The sequence below is a fragment of the Chlamydomonas reinhardtii genome, chromosome 8 (genome assembly GCF_000002595.2).
Source record: "Chlamydomonas reinhardtii strain CC-503 cw92 mt+ chromosome 8, whole genome shotgun sequence".
Lineage (NCBI taxonomy): Eukaryota > Viridiplantae > Chlorophyta > Chlorophyceae > Chlamydomonadales > Chlamydomonadaceae > Chlamydomonas > Chlamydomonas reinhardtii.
In genome coordinates, this window is record NC_057011.1 from 1,482,107 (window position 1) to 1,499,421 (window position 17,315).

General features: G+C 67.6%; 1 protein-coding gene across 1 annotated transcript; it reads left to right on the plus strand.

Annotated features, from left to right (window-relative positions):
- Nucleotides 1-253: 253 nt before the first annotated feature.
- Nucleotides 254-17,222, plus strand: CHLRE_08g364751v5 (uncharacterized protein). The gene is made up of 15 exons (XM_043064890.1): nucleotides 254-777; nucleotides 988-1,181; nucleotides 1,547-4,341; nucleotides 4,471-4,864; nucleotides 4,978-5,172; nucleotides 5,841-6,006; nucleotides 6,413-7,121; nucleotides 7,273-10,167; nucleotides 10,366-10,483; nucleotides 10,606-10,701; nucleotides 10,918-11,043; nucleotides 11,276-11,988; nucleotides 12,217-13,336; nucleotides 13,496-14,809; nucleotides 15,037-17,222. The coding sequence occupies exons 1-15, from the start codon at nucleotides 681-683 to the stop codon at nucleotides 16,030-16,032; spliced, it is 11,928 nt and encodes a 3,975-aa protein (XP_042921891.1). The 5' UTR covers nucleotides 254-680; the 3' UTR covers nucleotides 16,033-17,222.
- Nucleotides 17,223-17,315: the final 93 nt, after the last annotated feature.

Genomic DNA, 17,315 nt, shown 5'->3' on the forward strand with positions numbered 1-17,315 from the left:
CCCAGGGCAACACTTTCCATTGCTGGCACCTAGCGAGGGGGCTTTATCCGGGTCAAGGGAGCTCGTTTGATGCTAATGATGTTTTAAAACGTTCCCGAGTGAGCTGGGGCTCTGAGGTGGCTGGCGCTGCCATTGCCACCGTACACGCGAACGTGGTGGGCGGTGGGCTCTCTCGGGCAAATGGCTGTGTGAGGGCAACGACAGTTGTTAGTAGTTTGTCACAACCAGCCCGGGCTCCACACAATCGGACCCGGTGGCCTTTAGGGCCTGTAGACCGGCAGAGTGAGCACTCGGAGACCACATTCGAGTCGGGCCTTTGCTTTCCACGCTGAGGACTGCTCCTTTCTACCTTGGCTTTCGCCTGCATACAGCTTGGTTTGATTGTGGCTACAAAGGAGCTTGGCGCAGCTGTTTGGTGACCAGCGTTGTCCAGCTTTTCTACCGCGACTTGCTTCTTACGCGCAACGCGCAGCAACGTGCACTACTTACGAAATTCGACTTCTCCCTGGAGGCATCACTTCTTCCCGCTGCGTCTTGCGTCCCGTGACGCGTTTTGGTGGATGGTGCAAGTACCCTGCGGGGGCCCCGCGGCCCCTCGCAGGCCCAAGCAGATGCATTGTCAGCGCATGTGCTTGGCGCTGGTGTTTTCGATATTACTTCCGCTGGCAGCAACACTCTCAATGGAGCCCTCCATCACCCGTCTGACGGCCAGTGCCCGAGACCGCGTGGGTGACCGTGTGCAACACATCGATGTGTCTTTCATCCTGTCGGCAGCAGGTAGGCATACCGGATTCTTGGTCCGCTGCCAGTCGGACTGCGCCTGCCCGCTGTGCCGACGCGTGAAAACTGGATACCGCGCCATGCATCCATATGTGCCTTGTAACTTAATTGATCACGAGTGTCGGCAGTAACCGGCTCGTTAGGAGGTTGGGGTTGATGGATTGAGGCCGCCCAATCGTTTTCTGCCCATGTTTTGCGCAATTGCAGGCCCGCGCGTTGAAGTCGACCTGGATGTCGGCGCGTTGCGACTGTCGCGATCGGTGGAGTGCGATGTCGCTTGCGCGGGCAAGGAGGTCACCTTTGAGGGAGTTGAGGTGGAGACAGAGGCGGTGACGTCGGTGGTGGTCCTTGCCCGCGACGGCAGAGGCCGCACATCCATGGCATACACGTCCTTTGAGCAGGTGTGTCGCCAAGCTTAGGGTTGTGGCAGGGTTTTCCCTGGGAAGGGGGCTTGGGTTCGTGTCTTGACGTGACCAGCGCGAGGTCCCCGACCGGGACCCAGGAGGTCAACAGCTCTGCCCACGCGTTCGCACTTCCCTGCACTTCGGAGCAGAGCACGTTTTCGAAGAGCCGAAGATACGCAGCAAAAGGAGCATAATCAAAGACACGGCGACACAATCCAAAGTAGATGTTGACGCTGGCTGCTCAGAGACTTAGAGCATGCTCATAGGGTCATACCACACCGTTTCACATCTCGCCTGCTACCCGCTCACACTGGCGCACACTGCGTTCCGCCTGCGCCCGCCCCCCCTTGACCACTTTGCAGATCGGTGTGGCAGGTGTCACCGTCTCACACGGCGTGGCTGAGCACCGCCGTGCTCTTGACGCCACCACGCCCACGTACTCACCAACGCCCTCGCCATCCCCCATGTACGGTCCCTCGCCCTCCCCTTCTTACGGCTCGCCGTCTCCGTCGCCCTACGGCACGTACAGCCCTTCCCCTTCTCCCTCGTACGGCAGCCCTTCTCCCGCTTATTCGTACGGCAGCCCTTCCCCCTCTCGCACTCCTGGGCCAACCGCATCCCCCAGCCCGTCTGTTAAGGAGAGCCCCGCGCCCAGCCCGGAGCCTGAGGCTTCGCCCAGCCCCGCTGCCTCCCCCTCGCCCAGCCCGGCTGTCGAGGAGAGCCCTTCACCCAGCCCTGCCGTCGAGGAGAGCCCTTCCCCCAGCCCGGCTGTCGAGGAGAGCCCTTCCCCCAGCCCTGCCGTCGAGGAGAGCCCCTCGCCCAGCCCTGCCGTTGAGGAGAGCCCCTCCCCCAGCCCTGCCGTTGAGGAGAGCCCCTCCCCCAGCCCTGCCGTCGAGGAGAGCCCTTCCCCCAGCCCGGCTGTCGAGGAGAGCCCCTCGCCCAGCCCGGATGTCGAGGAGAGCCCCTCCCCCAGCCCTGCCGTCGAGGAGAGCCCCTCCCCCAGCCCGGCTGTCGAGGAGAGCCCCTCCCCCAGCCCTGCCGTTGAGGAGAGCCCCTCCCCCAGCCCTGCCGTTGAGGAGAGCCCCTCGCCCAGCCCTGCCATCGAGGAGAGCCCCGCGCCTAGCCCAGGGCCCAGCCCGGCTGTCGAGGAGAGCCCCTCGCCCAGCCCTGCCATTGAGGAGAGCCCTTCCCCCAGCCCTGCCGTTGAGGAGAGCCCCTCCCCCAGCCCTGCCGTCGAGGAGAGCCCCTCGCCTAGACCTTCCCCCAGCCCGGCTGTCGAGGAGAGCCCCTCCCCCAGCCCTGCAGTTGAGGAGAGCCCTTCACCCAGCCCTGCCGTCGAGGAGAGCCCTTCCCCCAGCCCGGCTGTCGAGGAGAGCCCCTCGCCCAGCCCTGCCGTCGAGGAGAGCCCTTCACCCAGCCCTGCAGTTGAGGAGAGCCCCTCGCCCAGCCCTGCGGTTGAGGAGAGCCCTGCACCCAGCCCTGCCGTCGAGGAGAGCCCTTCCCCCAGCCCGGCTGTCGAGGAGAGCCCCTCGCCCAGCCCGGCTGTCGAGGAGAGCCCCTCGCCCAGCCCGGATGTCGAGGAGAGCCCCTCCCCCAGCCCTGCCGTCGAGGAGAGCCCCTCCCCCAGCCCGGCTGTCGAGGAGAGCCCCTCCCCCAGCCCTGCCGTTGAGGAGAGCCCCTCCCCCAGCCCTGCCGTTGAGGAGAGCCCCTCGCCCAGCCCTGCCATCGAGGAGAGCCCCGCGCCTAGCCCAGAGCCCAGCCCGGCTGTCGAGGAGAGCCCCTCGCCCAGCCCTGCCATTGAGGAGAGCCCTTCCCCCAGCCCTGCCGTTGAGGAGAGCCCCTCCCCCAGCCCGGCTGTCGAGGAGAGCCCCTCCCCCAGCCCGTCTGTTGAGGAGAGCCCCGCGCCCAGCCCGGAGCCTGAGGCTTCGCCCAGCCCCGCTGCCTCCCCCTCGCCCAGCCCGGCTGTCGAGGAGAGCCCTTCCCCCAGCCCGGCTGTCGAGGAGAGCCCCTCGCCCAGCCCTGCCGTCGAGGAGAGCCCCGTTCCCAGCCCGGCTGTCGAGGAGAGCCCCTCCCCCAGCCCGGCGGTCGAGGCGAGCCCCTCTCCCAGCCCTCAGCCATCCCCTGCGCTGTCGCCCTCCCCATCCCCTTTTCCGTCTCCATCCCCCAGCCCCAATCCGAGCCCGGTTCCAGAGCCAAGCCCGGTACCGAGCCCCCAGCCCAGCCCTAGCTTGACTCCCAAGCCCAGTCCTTCTCCCTCGCCTGAGCCAAGTCCGGAACCAGAGCCGGAACCTGCGCCCAGCCCCGCGGCCTCTCCCTCCCCCAGCCCTGCCGTTGAGAGCCCCTCCCCCAGCCCTGTCGTCGAGGAGAGCCCCTCGCCCAGCCCGGCTGTCGAGGAGAGCCCCTCCCCCAGCCCGGCTGTCGAGGAGAGCCCCGCGCCTAGCCCGGGGCCCAGCCCAGCTGTCGAGGAGAGCCCTTCCCCCAGCCCGGCTGTCGAGGAGAGCCCTTCACCCAGCCCTGCCGTCGAGGAGAGCCCCTCCCCCAGCCCTGCCGTTGAGGAGAGCCCTTCCCCCAGCCCTGCCGTCGAGGAGAGCCCCTCCCCCAGCCCTGCCGTTGAGGAGAGCCCTTCCCCCAGCCCGGCTGTCGAGGAGAGCCCTTCACCCAGTCCTGCTGTCGAGGAGAGCCCTTCCCCCAGCCCGGCTGTCGAGGAGAGCCCCGCGCCTAGTCCTGCTGTCGAGGAGAGCCCCTCCCCCAGCCCTGCCATCGAGGAGAGCCCCTCGCCTAGCCCGGCTGTCGAGGAGAGCCCCTCGCCTAGCCCGGAGCCCAGCCCGGCTGTCGGGGAGAGCCCCGCGCCTAGCCCGGGGCCTGAGGCTTCGCCCAGCCCCACTGCCTCTCCCTCGCCCAGCCCGGCTGTCGTGGAGAGCCCCTCCCCCAGCCCGCACCCTCCCAGCCCAGCCCCTCCCAGCCCGGCCCCTCCCAGCCCCGCTCCTCCCAGCCCGGCTCCCCCCAGCCCGGTCCCTCCCAGCCCCGCTCCTCCTAGCCCGCCCCCGCCTAGCCCGCGGCCTCCCAGCCCGGCCCCTCCCAGCCCGCCCCCACCTAGCCCGGGGCCGCCGCTTCCTCCTAGCCCGCCGCCTCCCGGCCCTCCTCGCCCGCCGCCACGGTACGTAATCGGGGCTGGCGAGCAATTAGGACTTCGTGCAAACTTAAAGTCCAAAGGCTTTCGCTTCCAATTGCAAAACCTGTATGTGAAAGCAATTTTGACATCGGCATAATGCCTTCGCTGTTGCAGTCCTCCTCGTCCGCCGCCGCCTACCCCACCAAGCCCGCCGCCGCCATCTCCCACGCCGCCGTCCCCGCGGCCGCCCAGTCCCCCGCCACCGTCCCCGTCGCCACCTAGTCCCGAGCCGCCTACCCCGGAGCCACCCAGCCCGGAGCCACCTAGCCCCGAGCCTCCGAGCCCGGAGCCTCCCAGCCCCAGCCCGCCCATGCCACCCTCTCCCGCTCCCTCGCCTCCTCAGCCGCCCAGCCCACCCCCGCCTCCTCCTCCCTTTCCTCCTGGTGTGAGCCTGGACCTTTCGCTGCTGAAGCTGACGTTTGCTGGCAACGTTAGCGAGCTGAACGCGACGGACATCTATAACCTGCGCAAGCAGATTGCTGACTTCTACGGCATTCCCATTGAGCTGGTACGCCTGAATGTGGCCATCATTGAGCCGCGGTGTCGTTGCCACCATCATTTCCATGACCCTTTTCTTCGTTCTGTACAACTCACCTTTGCACATTCGGTTCCTACGTGCAGGTCATTTTCGACATGGGGGCCTCCTCTGCGAACGGCAGCGGCCGCCGCCGACTGATCAGCGGCAGCGATGATATGCCTCTGGCAATCTACAGCCGCGGCCAGCTGGGCTCGCAGTTTGACGTCCACGCCGGTCACGCACTCGTGGAGATGAAGCTCGTGGGCAAGCTTGACATGGGCTCGCACGAGTTTGAGATGGTGAGCTGGGGCCATGTGATGCATGGGGCTCAGGAGCACGCGGCAACAAGGTTACACAGGGTGTTTGAGGGCCAAGGAGACGGCGCACACGCCCGGGCGCAGGGTGGGCGAGACAGTGTAGGGCCACGCATGGCGATCCGTTAGCGAAGCCAACAGAGGCGGGTGGTGAAGCGCACGGCATCAAGGCGAGGGGGAATCCATCAAGGGGGGAGGGGCGTATAAATGGCGAAGGGTCAGGCCGCGAGGTCGCGAGGCCCCGTCACGTGCACGCCGTGAAGCGCTAACAACCCGGATGTGGAGGGCTGATGGGGGACGCGTGAGTGAGGGCCGGAAAGGCTGCAAGCCGCAAATGGGGCTCCCCAAATGGGGCTCCCCAAATGGGGCTCCCCAAATGGGGCTCCCCAAAGGGAACATCGAAGCCAAGCGAGGCCGTGGCTGTGCGCTGAGGAGCGTGCACTGACGCCGGGCTCTGGAGCTGGGCAAAGGCAGCAGATGGCGGTCATGCCCACACTCCGTGCCTTGACTCCCTGGGACGAAAGTCACGCAATACAGTATTCGCCTGGCTCGGCGCTCACCTCATCCCTATCCAGGCTCTAACCCATATCAGCACGTCCATCTCCTAACTAGCCCTGCGTTGACATCCCCTTCCCTTCCAACCACCGCCGCAGATGAGGGCAGCCATGGCCGCAATGACCGGCGAGCAGCTGGCGGGCGCACGCCGCCGCCAGCTGCTCCAGAACTCGGGCTACACGCTGGGTTTCGTGGTGGGATCCATCTCCGTGGCTCCGTCGCCGCCGCCCGCGCCGCCCTCGCCGCCACTGCCGCCGTCGCCTGGTGAGTGGGTGGCGCTTGGGGCAATGTGGCTATGCGCGGTGAGCATGTGGGAGGCTTGGGAGGCAGAGGCTGGGGGTTGGGGGCGGACGGCGGCGTATGGACTGGTACGGTATGGGGATCCAGGCACGTCCACCTGCGGCCCCAGGATCAGGGCGGGGTGGGCGGGTGGAAAGGAGCCACCCTGGGTCTTGTCATCTGGACAAGATGGCGTGCGTGCCGCATGCTGATGCATGCATGCTCCGTTTGGTGTTGGTCGGGCCAGTTGGCAGAGTGCGTGCCCGTCGGCGGCACCCGGCACACCAGGCGGGGAATGGCTACAGCTCGTCGCAGCTGCCCTGCTCGCCACCCGCTCTGCCACCCACTCACCATGTACCCGCTGGTCCTTGTGCCCCTCTTCATCTGACAGAGCCGCCGTCGCCGCAGCCGCCGCTGCTGCCCGGGCAGTTCGCGCCGCCACCCAGCCCCCCGACTCCTCCCCTTCCTCCCTCGCCGGAGCCGCCGTCACCGGAGCCGCCGTCGCCACCTCCCAGCCCGCCAGCTCCCCCGCCGTCTCCGCCGAAGTCGCCTCTGACTGACGCCCTCAACGCCACCAGTGCTGAGGTGTTGCAGTTCCCGCCACCGACGCCGCCCTCCCCCGTGCCGCCCTCCCCGCCCCCGTCCCCGGCGCCCCCCTCCCCGCGCCCGCCTTCGCCCCGCCCGCCTTCGCCCCGCCCGCCGTCGCCGCGCCCCCCGTCACCGCGCCCGCCGTCGCCGCGCCCGCCGTCACCGGCGCCGCCTGCGCCCCCGTCGCCGGCACCGCCCTCTCCCTCGCCGCCCTCGCCGGCGCCCTCGCCACCTCCCAACTGCGATGTTCATGAGGGCTTCACTTTCTATCCCATGCAGAACTACGACTGCACCGAAACCGGGGCATTCAACTGCACCATTTACACGTCTTTCAATGGCGATCCATCGGCGGTAGACCTCGCAGCGTATACCTGCGGCTTTGGCAGCGACACCGTCGATGCGCAGAAATGCGGCGCCTTTGACAGCGACGGAAACGTCCTGTCGACCTACGAGCAGGGCGTCGCGTCATACCCGGCCGATCCGGTGGAGGTCACAAACCTCAGCGGCCAGTGGTGAGTCGCGGAAATGAACGCACGGAAATGAACGCTAGCTGACCAGCTGGCCCCATTCCAATTGTCTTGATTTGCTGTTGCTAAAAAGCTGCCAATGACGTGCCCGACTGACACCTGTCCATTGTGTTCCTTGTGACGGCTCCCGTAACAGCGCCGGTGTGTACGTGAAGAACGAGTACCGCTACTTCCCACCCCCGCCTCCCTCGCCACCCACGCCTCCGTCTCCGGCCCCGCCCTCGCCTGCGCCGCCCTCCCTAGCCCCGCCCTCGCCGAGCCCGTCGCCCAGCCCGGGCCACCCCATTGCACCCTCCCCCCCGGTCCCAGTCCCAACCTACTCGCCCTCGCCTTCGCCTGTGGCATCCCCCGCTCCCTCGCCAGCCTACGGCAGCCCCTCTCCCTCTCCCAGCCCGGAGGCCTCCCCCTCTCCCAGCTCGGAGCCCTCTCCATCTCCCAGCCCGGAGCCCTCTGCCAGCCCTTCGCCTGCGTATGGCAGCCCGTCTCTTTCACCCAGCCCGGTTGCATCTCCATCTCCTAGCCCTGAGCCTTCTCCTTCTTCCTCTCCCTCTCCCAGCCCGGAGCCCTCTCCCTCTCCCAGCCCAGAGTCCTCCCCTTCTCCCAGCCCGGAGGCCTCACCGTCTCCCAGCCCAGAGCTCTCTCCGTCTCCGAGCCCAGAGACCTCTCCGTCTCCCAGCCCTGTAGCGTCACCAAGTCCCGCGGCCTCTCCTGCTCCCGCTCCTAGCCCCTCACCTGTCTATGGCAGCCCATCGCCTTCGCCCTCACCGGACTTTGGACCGTCACCTTCGGCCGCGCCGCCTTCTCCTAGCCCAGAGTCGTCTCCCTCCCCTTTTGCGTCTCCTAGTCCATCTCCTTCACCCGTGCCTGAGCCCTCACCTGTTCCCAGCCCGGCACCATCGCCCACCCCGGCACCAATTCCATCTCCTAGCCCAGAGCCCTCTCCCTCTCCCAGCGCGGAGCCCTCTCCCTCTCCCAGCCCGGAGCCCTCTCCGTCTCCCAGCCCGGAGCCTTCCCCCTCTCCCAGCCCAGAGCCTTCCCCCTCTCCCAGCCCAGAGCCTTCCCCGTCTCCCAGCCCGGAGCCCTCCCCCTCTCCCAGCCCGGAGCCCTCTCCGTCTCCCAGCCCGGAGGCCTCTCCATCTCCCAGCCCGGAGGCCTCACCGTCTCCCAGCCCGGAGCCTTCCCCCTCTCCCAGCCTGGAGCCTTCCCCCTCTCCCAGCCCGGAGCCTTCCCCCTCTCCCAGCCCGGAGCCCTCTCCGTCTCCCAGCCCGGAGGCCTCTCCATCTCCCAGCCCGGAGGCCTCACCGTCTCCCAGCCCGGAGCCCTCTCCATCTCCCAGCCCGGAGCCCTCCCCCTCCCCCAGCCCAGAGCCCGAGCCCTCTCCCAGCCCGGAGCCCTCTCCGTCTCCCAGCCCGGAGCCCTCTCCGTCTCCCAGCCCGGAGCCCTCTCCGTCTCCCAGCCCGGAGGCCTCTCCATCTCCCAGCCCGGAGGCCTCACCGTCTCCCAGCCCGGAGCCCTCTCCGTCTCCTAGCCCGGAGCCCTCTCCGTCTCCCAGCCCGGAGGCCTCTCCGTCTCCAAGCCCGGAGCCCTCTCCATCTCCCAGCCCGGAGCCCTCTCCGTCTCCCAACCCGGAGGCCTCTCCGTCTCCCAGCCCGGAGCCCTCCCCTTCTCCCAGCTCGGAGCCCTCTCCGTCTCCTAGCCCGGAGCCCTCTCCGTCTCCCAGCCCGGAGCCCTCTCCATCTCCCAGCCCGGAGCCTTCTCCGTCTCCCAGCCCAGAGACCTCTCCGTCTCCCAGCCCGGAGCCTTCCCCCTCTCCCAGCGCGGAGCCCGCTCCGTCTCCTAGCCCGGAGCCCTCTCCCTCTCCCAGCCCGGAGCCTTCCCCCTCTCCCAGCGCGGAGCCCTCTCCGTCTCCCAGCCCGGAGCCCTCTCCGTCTCCCAGCTCGGAGACCTCTCCGTCTCCCAGCCCGGAGGCCTTTCCGTCTCCCAGCCCAGAGCCCTCTCCGTCTCCCAGCCCGGAGCCCTCTCCGTCTCCCAGCCCGGAGGCCTCTCCGTCTCCCAGCCCGGAGCCCTCCCCTTCTCCCAGCTCGGAGCCCTCTCCGTCTCCTAGCTCGGAGCCCTCTCCGTCTCCCAGCCTGGAGCCCTCTCCGTCTCCCAGCCCGGAGCCCTCTCCGTCTCCCAGCCCTGAGCCCTTTCCGTCTCCCGGCCCGGAGCCTTCCCCCTCTCCCAGCTCGGAGCCCTCTCCGTCTCCCAGCCCGGAGGCCTCTCCGTCTCCCAGCCCAGAGACCTCCCCTTCTCCCAGCTCGGAGCCCTCTCCGTCTCCTAGCCCGGAGCCCTCTCCGTCTCCCAGCCCAGAGCTCTCTCCGTCTCCCAGCCCGGAGGCCTCACCATCTCCTAGCCCGGAGGCCTCTCCGTCTCCCAGCCCGGAGCCCTCCCCTTCTCCCAGCTCGGAGCCCTCTCCGTCTCCTAGCTCGGAGCCCTCTCCGTCTCCCAGCCCGGAGCCCTCTCCGTCTCCCAGCCCGGAGCCCTCTCCGTCTCCCAGCCCTGAGCCCTCTCCGTCTCCCGGCCCGGAGCCTTCCCCCTCTCCCAGCTCGGAGCCCTCTCCGTCTTCCAGCCCGGAGACCTCCCCCTCTCCCAGCCCGGAGCCTTCCCCCTCTCCCAGCCCGAGGCCCATCCCCAGCCCGCAGCCATCTCCCTCTCCTAGCCCGTTACCAAGGCCCTCTCCCTCTCCCAGCCCTTCACCGAGCCCCTCTCCGTCGCCAAGCCCCACGCCGAGTATGTCACCTCCTCCCAGCCCGGCGCCCCCAAGTCCGCCACCCCCCAGCCCGCGGCCCCCCAGTCCACCTCCGCCCAGCCCAGCGCCGCCTAGCCCACGCCCACCTGCTCCTCCGCGCCCGGTGCGCCGGCCCCCGTCGCCTCCTAGCCCGGCGCCCAGCCCGCCGCCGCCGAGCCCTATGCCGCCCTCGCCTCCGGCGCCGCCTGCTCCCCCGTCGCCTCCCCCGCCTCCGCCCCCGCTGCCCGAGGGTCTGGGCGTCGAGTAAGTGCGATTGCGTGATGCACACAGCTCCTTGTGCGTGCCTTGCACCATGTGCTGCTTTGTCGTGCCAACACACAGGCGTTTCGCATCTGCGCTGAAATGCAGAGCACACGGATGTCAGACACCGTGCTGACAAGTTAACACATTCCACACCGAGGCCAATGCTACATTCCGCTGCTCCACTCTCCACACACACAGGGTTTCCAAGTACGAGCTGTTCTTCCAGGATAGCAACATGACGGCATCGGAGATGACTCAGCTCTGCTTGGACATTCGTGACGAGATGGCGGCGGCATTTGGTGTGCCCATCGACCAGGTGTGTGCGTTGCACCCACGTACACGCCCTGTTAGCCTGCCTTACTTGTCCTGGCGGCACCGCAAATGCATAGGGGCCAAGACCTAGATTAACACGTCTCTCTCGCACATGCTGATGCACAGGTGATCATCCCCAGCTGCTCTGCCTACCTGGTTTCGTCCGGCGGCTCCAACCGCCGCCGGATGGTGGAGCTCGGCCACTCCGCCGCGCCCATCAAGGTAAGGCAACAACATCAAATGCCGTACGTGATGACGCGCGTGGCGCACGTGGCGGACCGGGACCGGGCGCGTTGCCAGATGCATGCCGGCGGCCCTGGTACTCTGCAATGCACAGCGCCGCGAGGGCTGCCGGCACTGTGGCGCTGTGCGTAGCAGGCCTTCATCGTTCATCCAATTATTAGGTTCCCTGACTTTGTGTTGTCAACCGGCTTGTAGGAGTGGAGCGGCGAGCAGCTGACCGAGCTGCTGGGCTCGGACTCGGCAGTGGCTGCCTCGGTGGAGCAGCTGGTCGGTATGGTGCTGGTCAGCCGCCGCTTCGCCTCGGAGCGCCAGTGGAACATGGTGGGTGGCTTGGGTTGGGGTGGCGGCTGCGCGCCCCCAGGGCGGCTGTGCTTTCTTTCACGTAATGGGACCGCGCGTGCTTCGCGGTTGTTACGGGCGTACACCGGATCGAACGTAAACCCTGGTCTGATCGACAGTCATGTACGATGCGGTGCGGTGTGTCACGGTGTGCTTTTGCTTGATCGGCTTTAAGAAGCGCCACGACTTGATCCGTTCCGCCGCCCGCACACAGGACCGCGTGGCCGCCAACGCCTTCGCCAGCGCGCGCCTGCGCCGCCGCGGCCGCTTGCTCTCGCAGTCAAGCAACACGTTCGCGGTGGAGGTCATCATCGCTCAGATCGTAGAGATGCCCTCGCCGCCGCCTTCGCCGCTGCCGCCCTCGCCCACGCCGCCCTCGCCTCCCAGCCCGCCGCTCAACCCGGGTCAGTTTGCGCCGCCGCCGTCGCCGCCCGCCATGCCCCTGCCGCCCAGCCCGCCACCGCCGCCGCCGGTTTACCCGCCGCCGCCACGCCCGTCGCCGCCGCCGCCAGTGAACCTGGACGTGATCGGCGCCAAGCTCGGCGCAAACGTGTCTCAGATCTACGACCCTCCCTCGCCGCCGCTGTCGCCGCCGCCCTCGCCGCGGCCGCCCAGTCCGCCGCCGCCCAGCCCCGTGCCGCCCAGCCCCGCGCCCTCACCGCCGCCTGTGTGCGAGCGTGAAGGCTACGTCTACTTCCCCAACGCAGCCTACGACTGCGCGGCCGCGAGTTCGTCGTGCCTGGTCCTTGAGAGCTGGGGCGATTCACCGGGTGACGCCGAGTACAACTGCAACTACGGTCCTGAGGATGATCACTACACGCCTGCCGACTGCGGTGCCTTCGACTCGAACGGCAACGTGCTGTCGCACCCCAGCGGCGGCCGCTACGCAGCCGACCCCACGACGGTTCAGGGCCTGTCTGGTGACTGGTGAGTGCGCTTAGTTTGGGTCGTGGTGGTGGTTGAGGTTGTGGTTGTGGTGGTGGCTGCCTTTGCTGCTGTGTGCGCGCGTGTGTGACGTGGCGCTTGGTGACTTCTTCCTCTGTGGTTGGGCTTCGACGTGACACAAGCGGTCGGCTATCTGGCCCGCTCCCCTAACCACTGACTCCCTGCGCCCTGGCTCTCCTTCGCCTCCTGTCTTGCCCCTGTCACTCGCAGCCCCGGTACCTGGGTAAAGGAGGAGTACCGCTACGTGCCGCCGCCCCCGCCCTCGCCACCTGTGCCGCCTTCGCCCGCCCCACCCTCGCCGAGCCCCAGCCCGAGCCCCAGCCCCAGCCCGAGCACTCCCGTGGCTCCTTCGCCGCCTGCGCCCGTGCCCGCCTACAGCCCCACGCCCGTGCCCGCCTACAGCCCCACGCCGTCGCCCTCGGCCTCACCCAGCCCCAGCCCAAGCCACCCCGTGTCACCGTCGCCCCCGGCTCCGGTCCCCACCTACTCGCCCTCCCCCTCGCCGTCAGGCTCGCCCTCGCCCTCACCTTCGACCCCGGTGGCTCCCTCTCCGCCCGCGCCTGTGCCAACCTACAGCCCCTCGCCTAGCCCAAGCCACCCTGTGTCGCCTTCACCCCCGGCTCCGGTTCCCACCTATTCCCCATCGCCTTCCCATTCGCCTTCCCCTTCCCCCACCTACTCCCCGTCGCCCGTGCCGGCTTACAGCCCCTCGCCAGCGCCCACCTACTCGCCATCACCGTCGCCTGTCTACCCGCTGTCCCCAACTCCCTCGCCTGTGGCCTCACCCTCGCCCTCTCCCATGGCGTCGCCGTCGCCGAGCCCTGTGGCTTCGCCTACCCCCTCACCCTCGCCGACAACCTCGCCCTCGCCGGAGCCCTCTCCCATGCCCAGCCCCGAGCCTTCACCGAGCCCATCTCCCGGTTCCTCCCCCCGCCCGGAGTCCTCTCCGTCTCCCAGCCCGGAGCCCTCTCCGTCTCCCAGCTCGGAGCCCTCTCCGTCTCCCAGCCCGGAGCCCTCTCCATCTCCCAGCTCGGAGGCCTCTCCGTCTCCCAGCCCGGAGCCCTCTCCCTCGCCTGGGGCTTCTCCCTCGCCTTCTCCCACCCCCGAGCCCTCTCCGTCCCCCAGCCCCGAGCCGTCGCCGAGCCCAGCTCCCGTCCCCTCGCCCAGCCCGGAGGCTTCGCCTTCTCCCAGCCCCTCGCCTTCTCCCTCGCCTGCTGTGGGTGAGACGGTAACGACTACGCTGCGGCTGGTTGGTGCGGACTACGGCATTGTGAGCGGCTCTGAGGATTCTATGATCGCTTTCGAGTCCGCGGCCTGCATTTCCCTAACGGTAAGTGTGAAATGAAACCATCAATTGCACCTTGAGAGTGTGGCGTCTTCTGTGCGCTGTCCCCAATTGGCCTGTGAGTCTTGCAGCTCTTGCCTGCTCTTGTCGTTGTAAATTCGCGTGACAAACTTTGGCCCTGCCCGCTGCCGCCGCCACACGCAGAGCACCACCGCCACTTCCAGCTGCTCGCTGGTGTCCGCGACCAGCGGCTCCATCATCGCCACCTTCGACCTCGTCAGCAACGTTGGCGTCACCGCAGCCCAGCTGACCAGTGAGATCGACAGCAAGGCCGCAAGCAACACGCTGTGGACGCCGGACTTCACGACGGAGTACAGTGTGACCTCAACCGAGGTGCTGCCCAACCCCAGCCCTGCGCCGGTGCCCACACCCTCGCCGAGTGCCTCACCGTCACCAAGCCTGAGCCCTGCGCCGAGCCCCAGCCCCAGCCCCAGCCCCTCACCGAGCAACGAGACCTCACCTTCTCCCAGCCCAAGCCCAAGCCTGAGCCCGAGCCCCAGCCCAAGCCCAAGCCCAAGCAACGAGACTTCACCTTCTCCCAGCCCAAGCCCAAGCCCAAGCCCAAGCAACGGGACTTCACCTTCTCGCAGCCCCAGCCCCAGCCCCAGCCCGAGCCCCAGCCCCAGCCCGAGCCCCAGCCCCAGCCCGAGCCCAAGCCCCAGCCCAAGCCCCAGCCCAAGCCCGAGCCCCAGCCCCGGCCCCAGCCCAAGCCCAAGCCCAACTCCAAGCCCAAGCCCAAGCCCAAGCCCAAGCCCGAGCCCAAGCCCAAGCCCGAGCCCAAGCCCAAGCCCAAGCCCAAGCCCAAGCCCAAGCCCAAGCCCAAGCCCGAGCCCAAGCCCAAGCCCGGTCCCGGTTGTGCCGGTGTCGTCCCCGCCGCCGAGCCCTGCGCCACGCCTGCCCAGCCCGCCGCCGCCTGCGCCCGGCGCCAAGACCATCTTTGGCCAGGCCTATGACGGCTACCTGTCGGGCTGCACCGTTTTCCTGGACATCTCGAGCGACGGCCTGTTCGGCGCCGACGAGCCCAGCGGCCGCACCACCTACGACCGCAGCGCCGCGTCCTCCGGCTGGACCTTCTCCGTGAACGCCTCGCTCACGCCCCTGCTCGCGCGGCGGCAAATCCGCCTGCTCCCCGCCGACGTCGCCGAGCTCGCCAACGGCAACCGCACCTCCGACGGCAAGGGCTGCCACGACGTCGCGACGCTCACCAAGCTCGCGGTGCCGCTCGCGGCCCCTGGGTCTTGCAGCACGCCCGTGATCACGCCGCTGTCGTCGGTGCTCAGCGAGATGGACCTGCTCACCACCGGCCAGTTCACGGTGGCGGCGCTGCGCCAGCGGCTGGTCGGCGCGCTGGGCCTGAACCGCACCACCACGCCCACGCTGTGCGAGTACGACGCCACCAGTGACGCGCTGGTGGACCTGCAGTCGCCCGGCGGCCGCCTGTATGCGCAGGAGCAGGCGGTGCGTGATTTGATTGCCTAATTGTTGGCTTGAGCTTTTCGCGAAGGGGCGGGGTTGGTTTGGTTGCTTGGGGTGTGGCATGTGGCGTGTGAGAGGAATGGGCACCTTGTCTTGGAACTGTGGTGTGATGCTTGCGCGTGTGTGGACGTCTACCGGCAGGAGTGCGCTCACGCCTCATTTCCCCACCCCCCGTCTGCCTCGCTCCCCCCCGCCCCCTCCCCGCGCAGATGATGGCGTCCGTCACCACGCTGTGCTCCTACGTGACGCCGGCGCTCAAGGACCTGCCGACCTGCGCCCGCCTCATGGTGCAGCAGGTGGCGGCGCGCGTGCTGGCCGGCACCTCGGCACGACGCCGCGTGCAGGCGGCCCGCGCCGGCCGCACGCTGCTGCAGGGCAACTCGGGCAACACGCCCGCCGCCAACAACAGCGCCAGCAACAGCAACAGCAACAGCAACAGCAATTCCACGCTGCAGCTGGCCGACCCGCTGGGAGGCCTGCTGAACCTGCAGGACCCCGCCACGCTGGCAGCGCTGCTGACCGGCGTGGCGGCACAGGCCGACAAGCTGCCGGCCGGCAGCTACAACCCCGCCGCGCTCAACGACACCGCGCGCATCAACGCCACCGTCAACTCGGTCAGCCAAATGCTGGCGATCGGCGCCAACGCCACCAGCCTGCAGACGCTGCTGTCCAGCAGCCTGGTCGCTCAGGACTACCTTGCGGCGCAGATCGCCTCCCTGGCAGCCGCCAACTCCTCGGCCGCCGCCGCCGCGCTCAACTCGTTCGCCAACTCCACCTCCTCTGCCGCGCTGTCACAGCAGGTGGCCACCACGCCCGTGCCCGGTGACTACAGGCCCTTCAACAACACCAACCAGAGCGGCGGCGACAACGCCCCGCCGCCGCCGCCGTCCGACAGTGGCGGCGGCGACGACAACAACAACCTGGCCATCGGCCTGGGCGTGGGTCTGGGCGTGGGCCTGGGCCTGCTTGCTATCGGTGGCGTGGGTGCTGGCGTGTACTACAAGAAGAAGAAGGCGGACAGCCGCCGTGACGCGTACAACGTTAGCGGCGCGGCGGAGGGTGCGGACCCGGAGCATCGTGGCGGCGTGGCACCCGTGCATGACGTACGGCCGCAGTCACCGCCGCCGCCGGCAGGCTTGGTCACGGCGCAGTTGGCGCCGCCGGGCGCCGCCGGCGGGCCGCAGCTGACCGGCACGGCGGTGTAAGCGCGCGAGAACAATTTGCATTCCTGCATTGCTGCTTCGCTGCTTGCGGATGCTAAAAAAGCGTGTGATCCTGTGTTGTGCTGCGTCTTGTGTTGTGTTGTGTACCGTACACGGTGTGTCGTGCTTCCTGTGGTGGAGTGTGCGCGTAGCCCAATCATGACAGGGCGCACGCGGTGTGACAGTTGACAATGACGGTGTGGGGTGGTGGCATGCATACATGGGCGTGTGTGTGGTTGTGTGGATATGACAGAGGCAGGCATGGGGACACGGCAGAGCTTGACTGGATGGTTTCGCTCACATCTGCATTGCTAAACCTAATGCAGAGGCTCCGCGTAGTGCCTAGCCGGAGGCGGCATGCGCAGCCTTGCGGCTTGTGCGCGAGCACGTCTATGAAGCGTGCGATCAGGTTGTCTGCGGACGTAGTAGTACGCGCATGTGTGCGCTAACGCACCTGGCTGCCTGGTGCAGTGAGGCGGCCGAAAACTGGGCCACGAGTAGTATGAAGGGCCTGCGATAGGCCTGACTGGTCCCTACACTAGGGCCTGATTGAGCAGGATGATTCGTGACAATCGTGCGACACAATTGTGCAGGGATTCAAACACGTCTCATACGGTATGCACACGCGAACATGCCCTTACTTGCTTAGGCGACTGATGAATGGATTCCGCCACGCATGTCACAAATACGTTGCATTGAAAGCATTGAAGGTTTAACATGTTAAGATTACGAGAGAGCAGGATGCAGGTTGAAGGACAGGGCACTACTTGTGGGGGATAGGGCTACACCTAGTTGTGGCATTCCGTGGTGGTGCGGTCGCAGTTAAGCTGTTGCGTGTTGTCTGTGCTTGCACGCGTGGTTGCGTCTCAGCCGTACCTTGGAGTGGTATGCAGTCTCAACGTGCGGACATTGTATGTGTGAACCCTTCCTTGAGGGCAGGTTACTTCTATCCGTTATCCATTCTCTTCCTTTCTTTATACCCCTTAGTGACACGAATGTGGCCTTACTTGGCCATTGCTTAGCTCTGAGGCCTATACATTGCATTCTTTGATCGATGCTGATTGGCGGCAGGTCTCAGTCGGCCGGAGCGAAAGCGTGTGTGTGTGTGTGTGTGTGTGTGTGTGTGTGTGTGTGTGTGCCTTCCGCAAGGTTATCTGTGCTGCAGATTGTCTACCGTGTAATAACACCCCAAGACGACAAGCTGTTGGGGCTCAAACGCCAATGCGTTAGGGAGTCGGAGGGGTGGAGCCGGGGTTCGGTAGCCAGATCACCAGGTCCGTGGATGT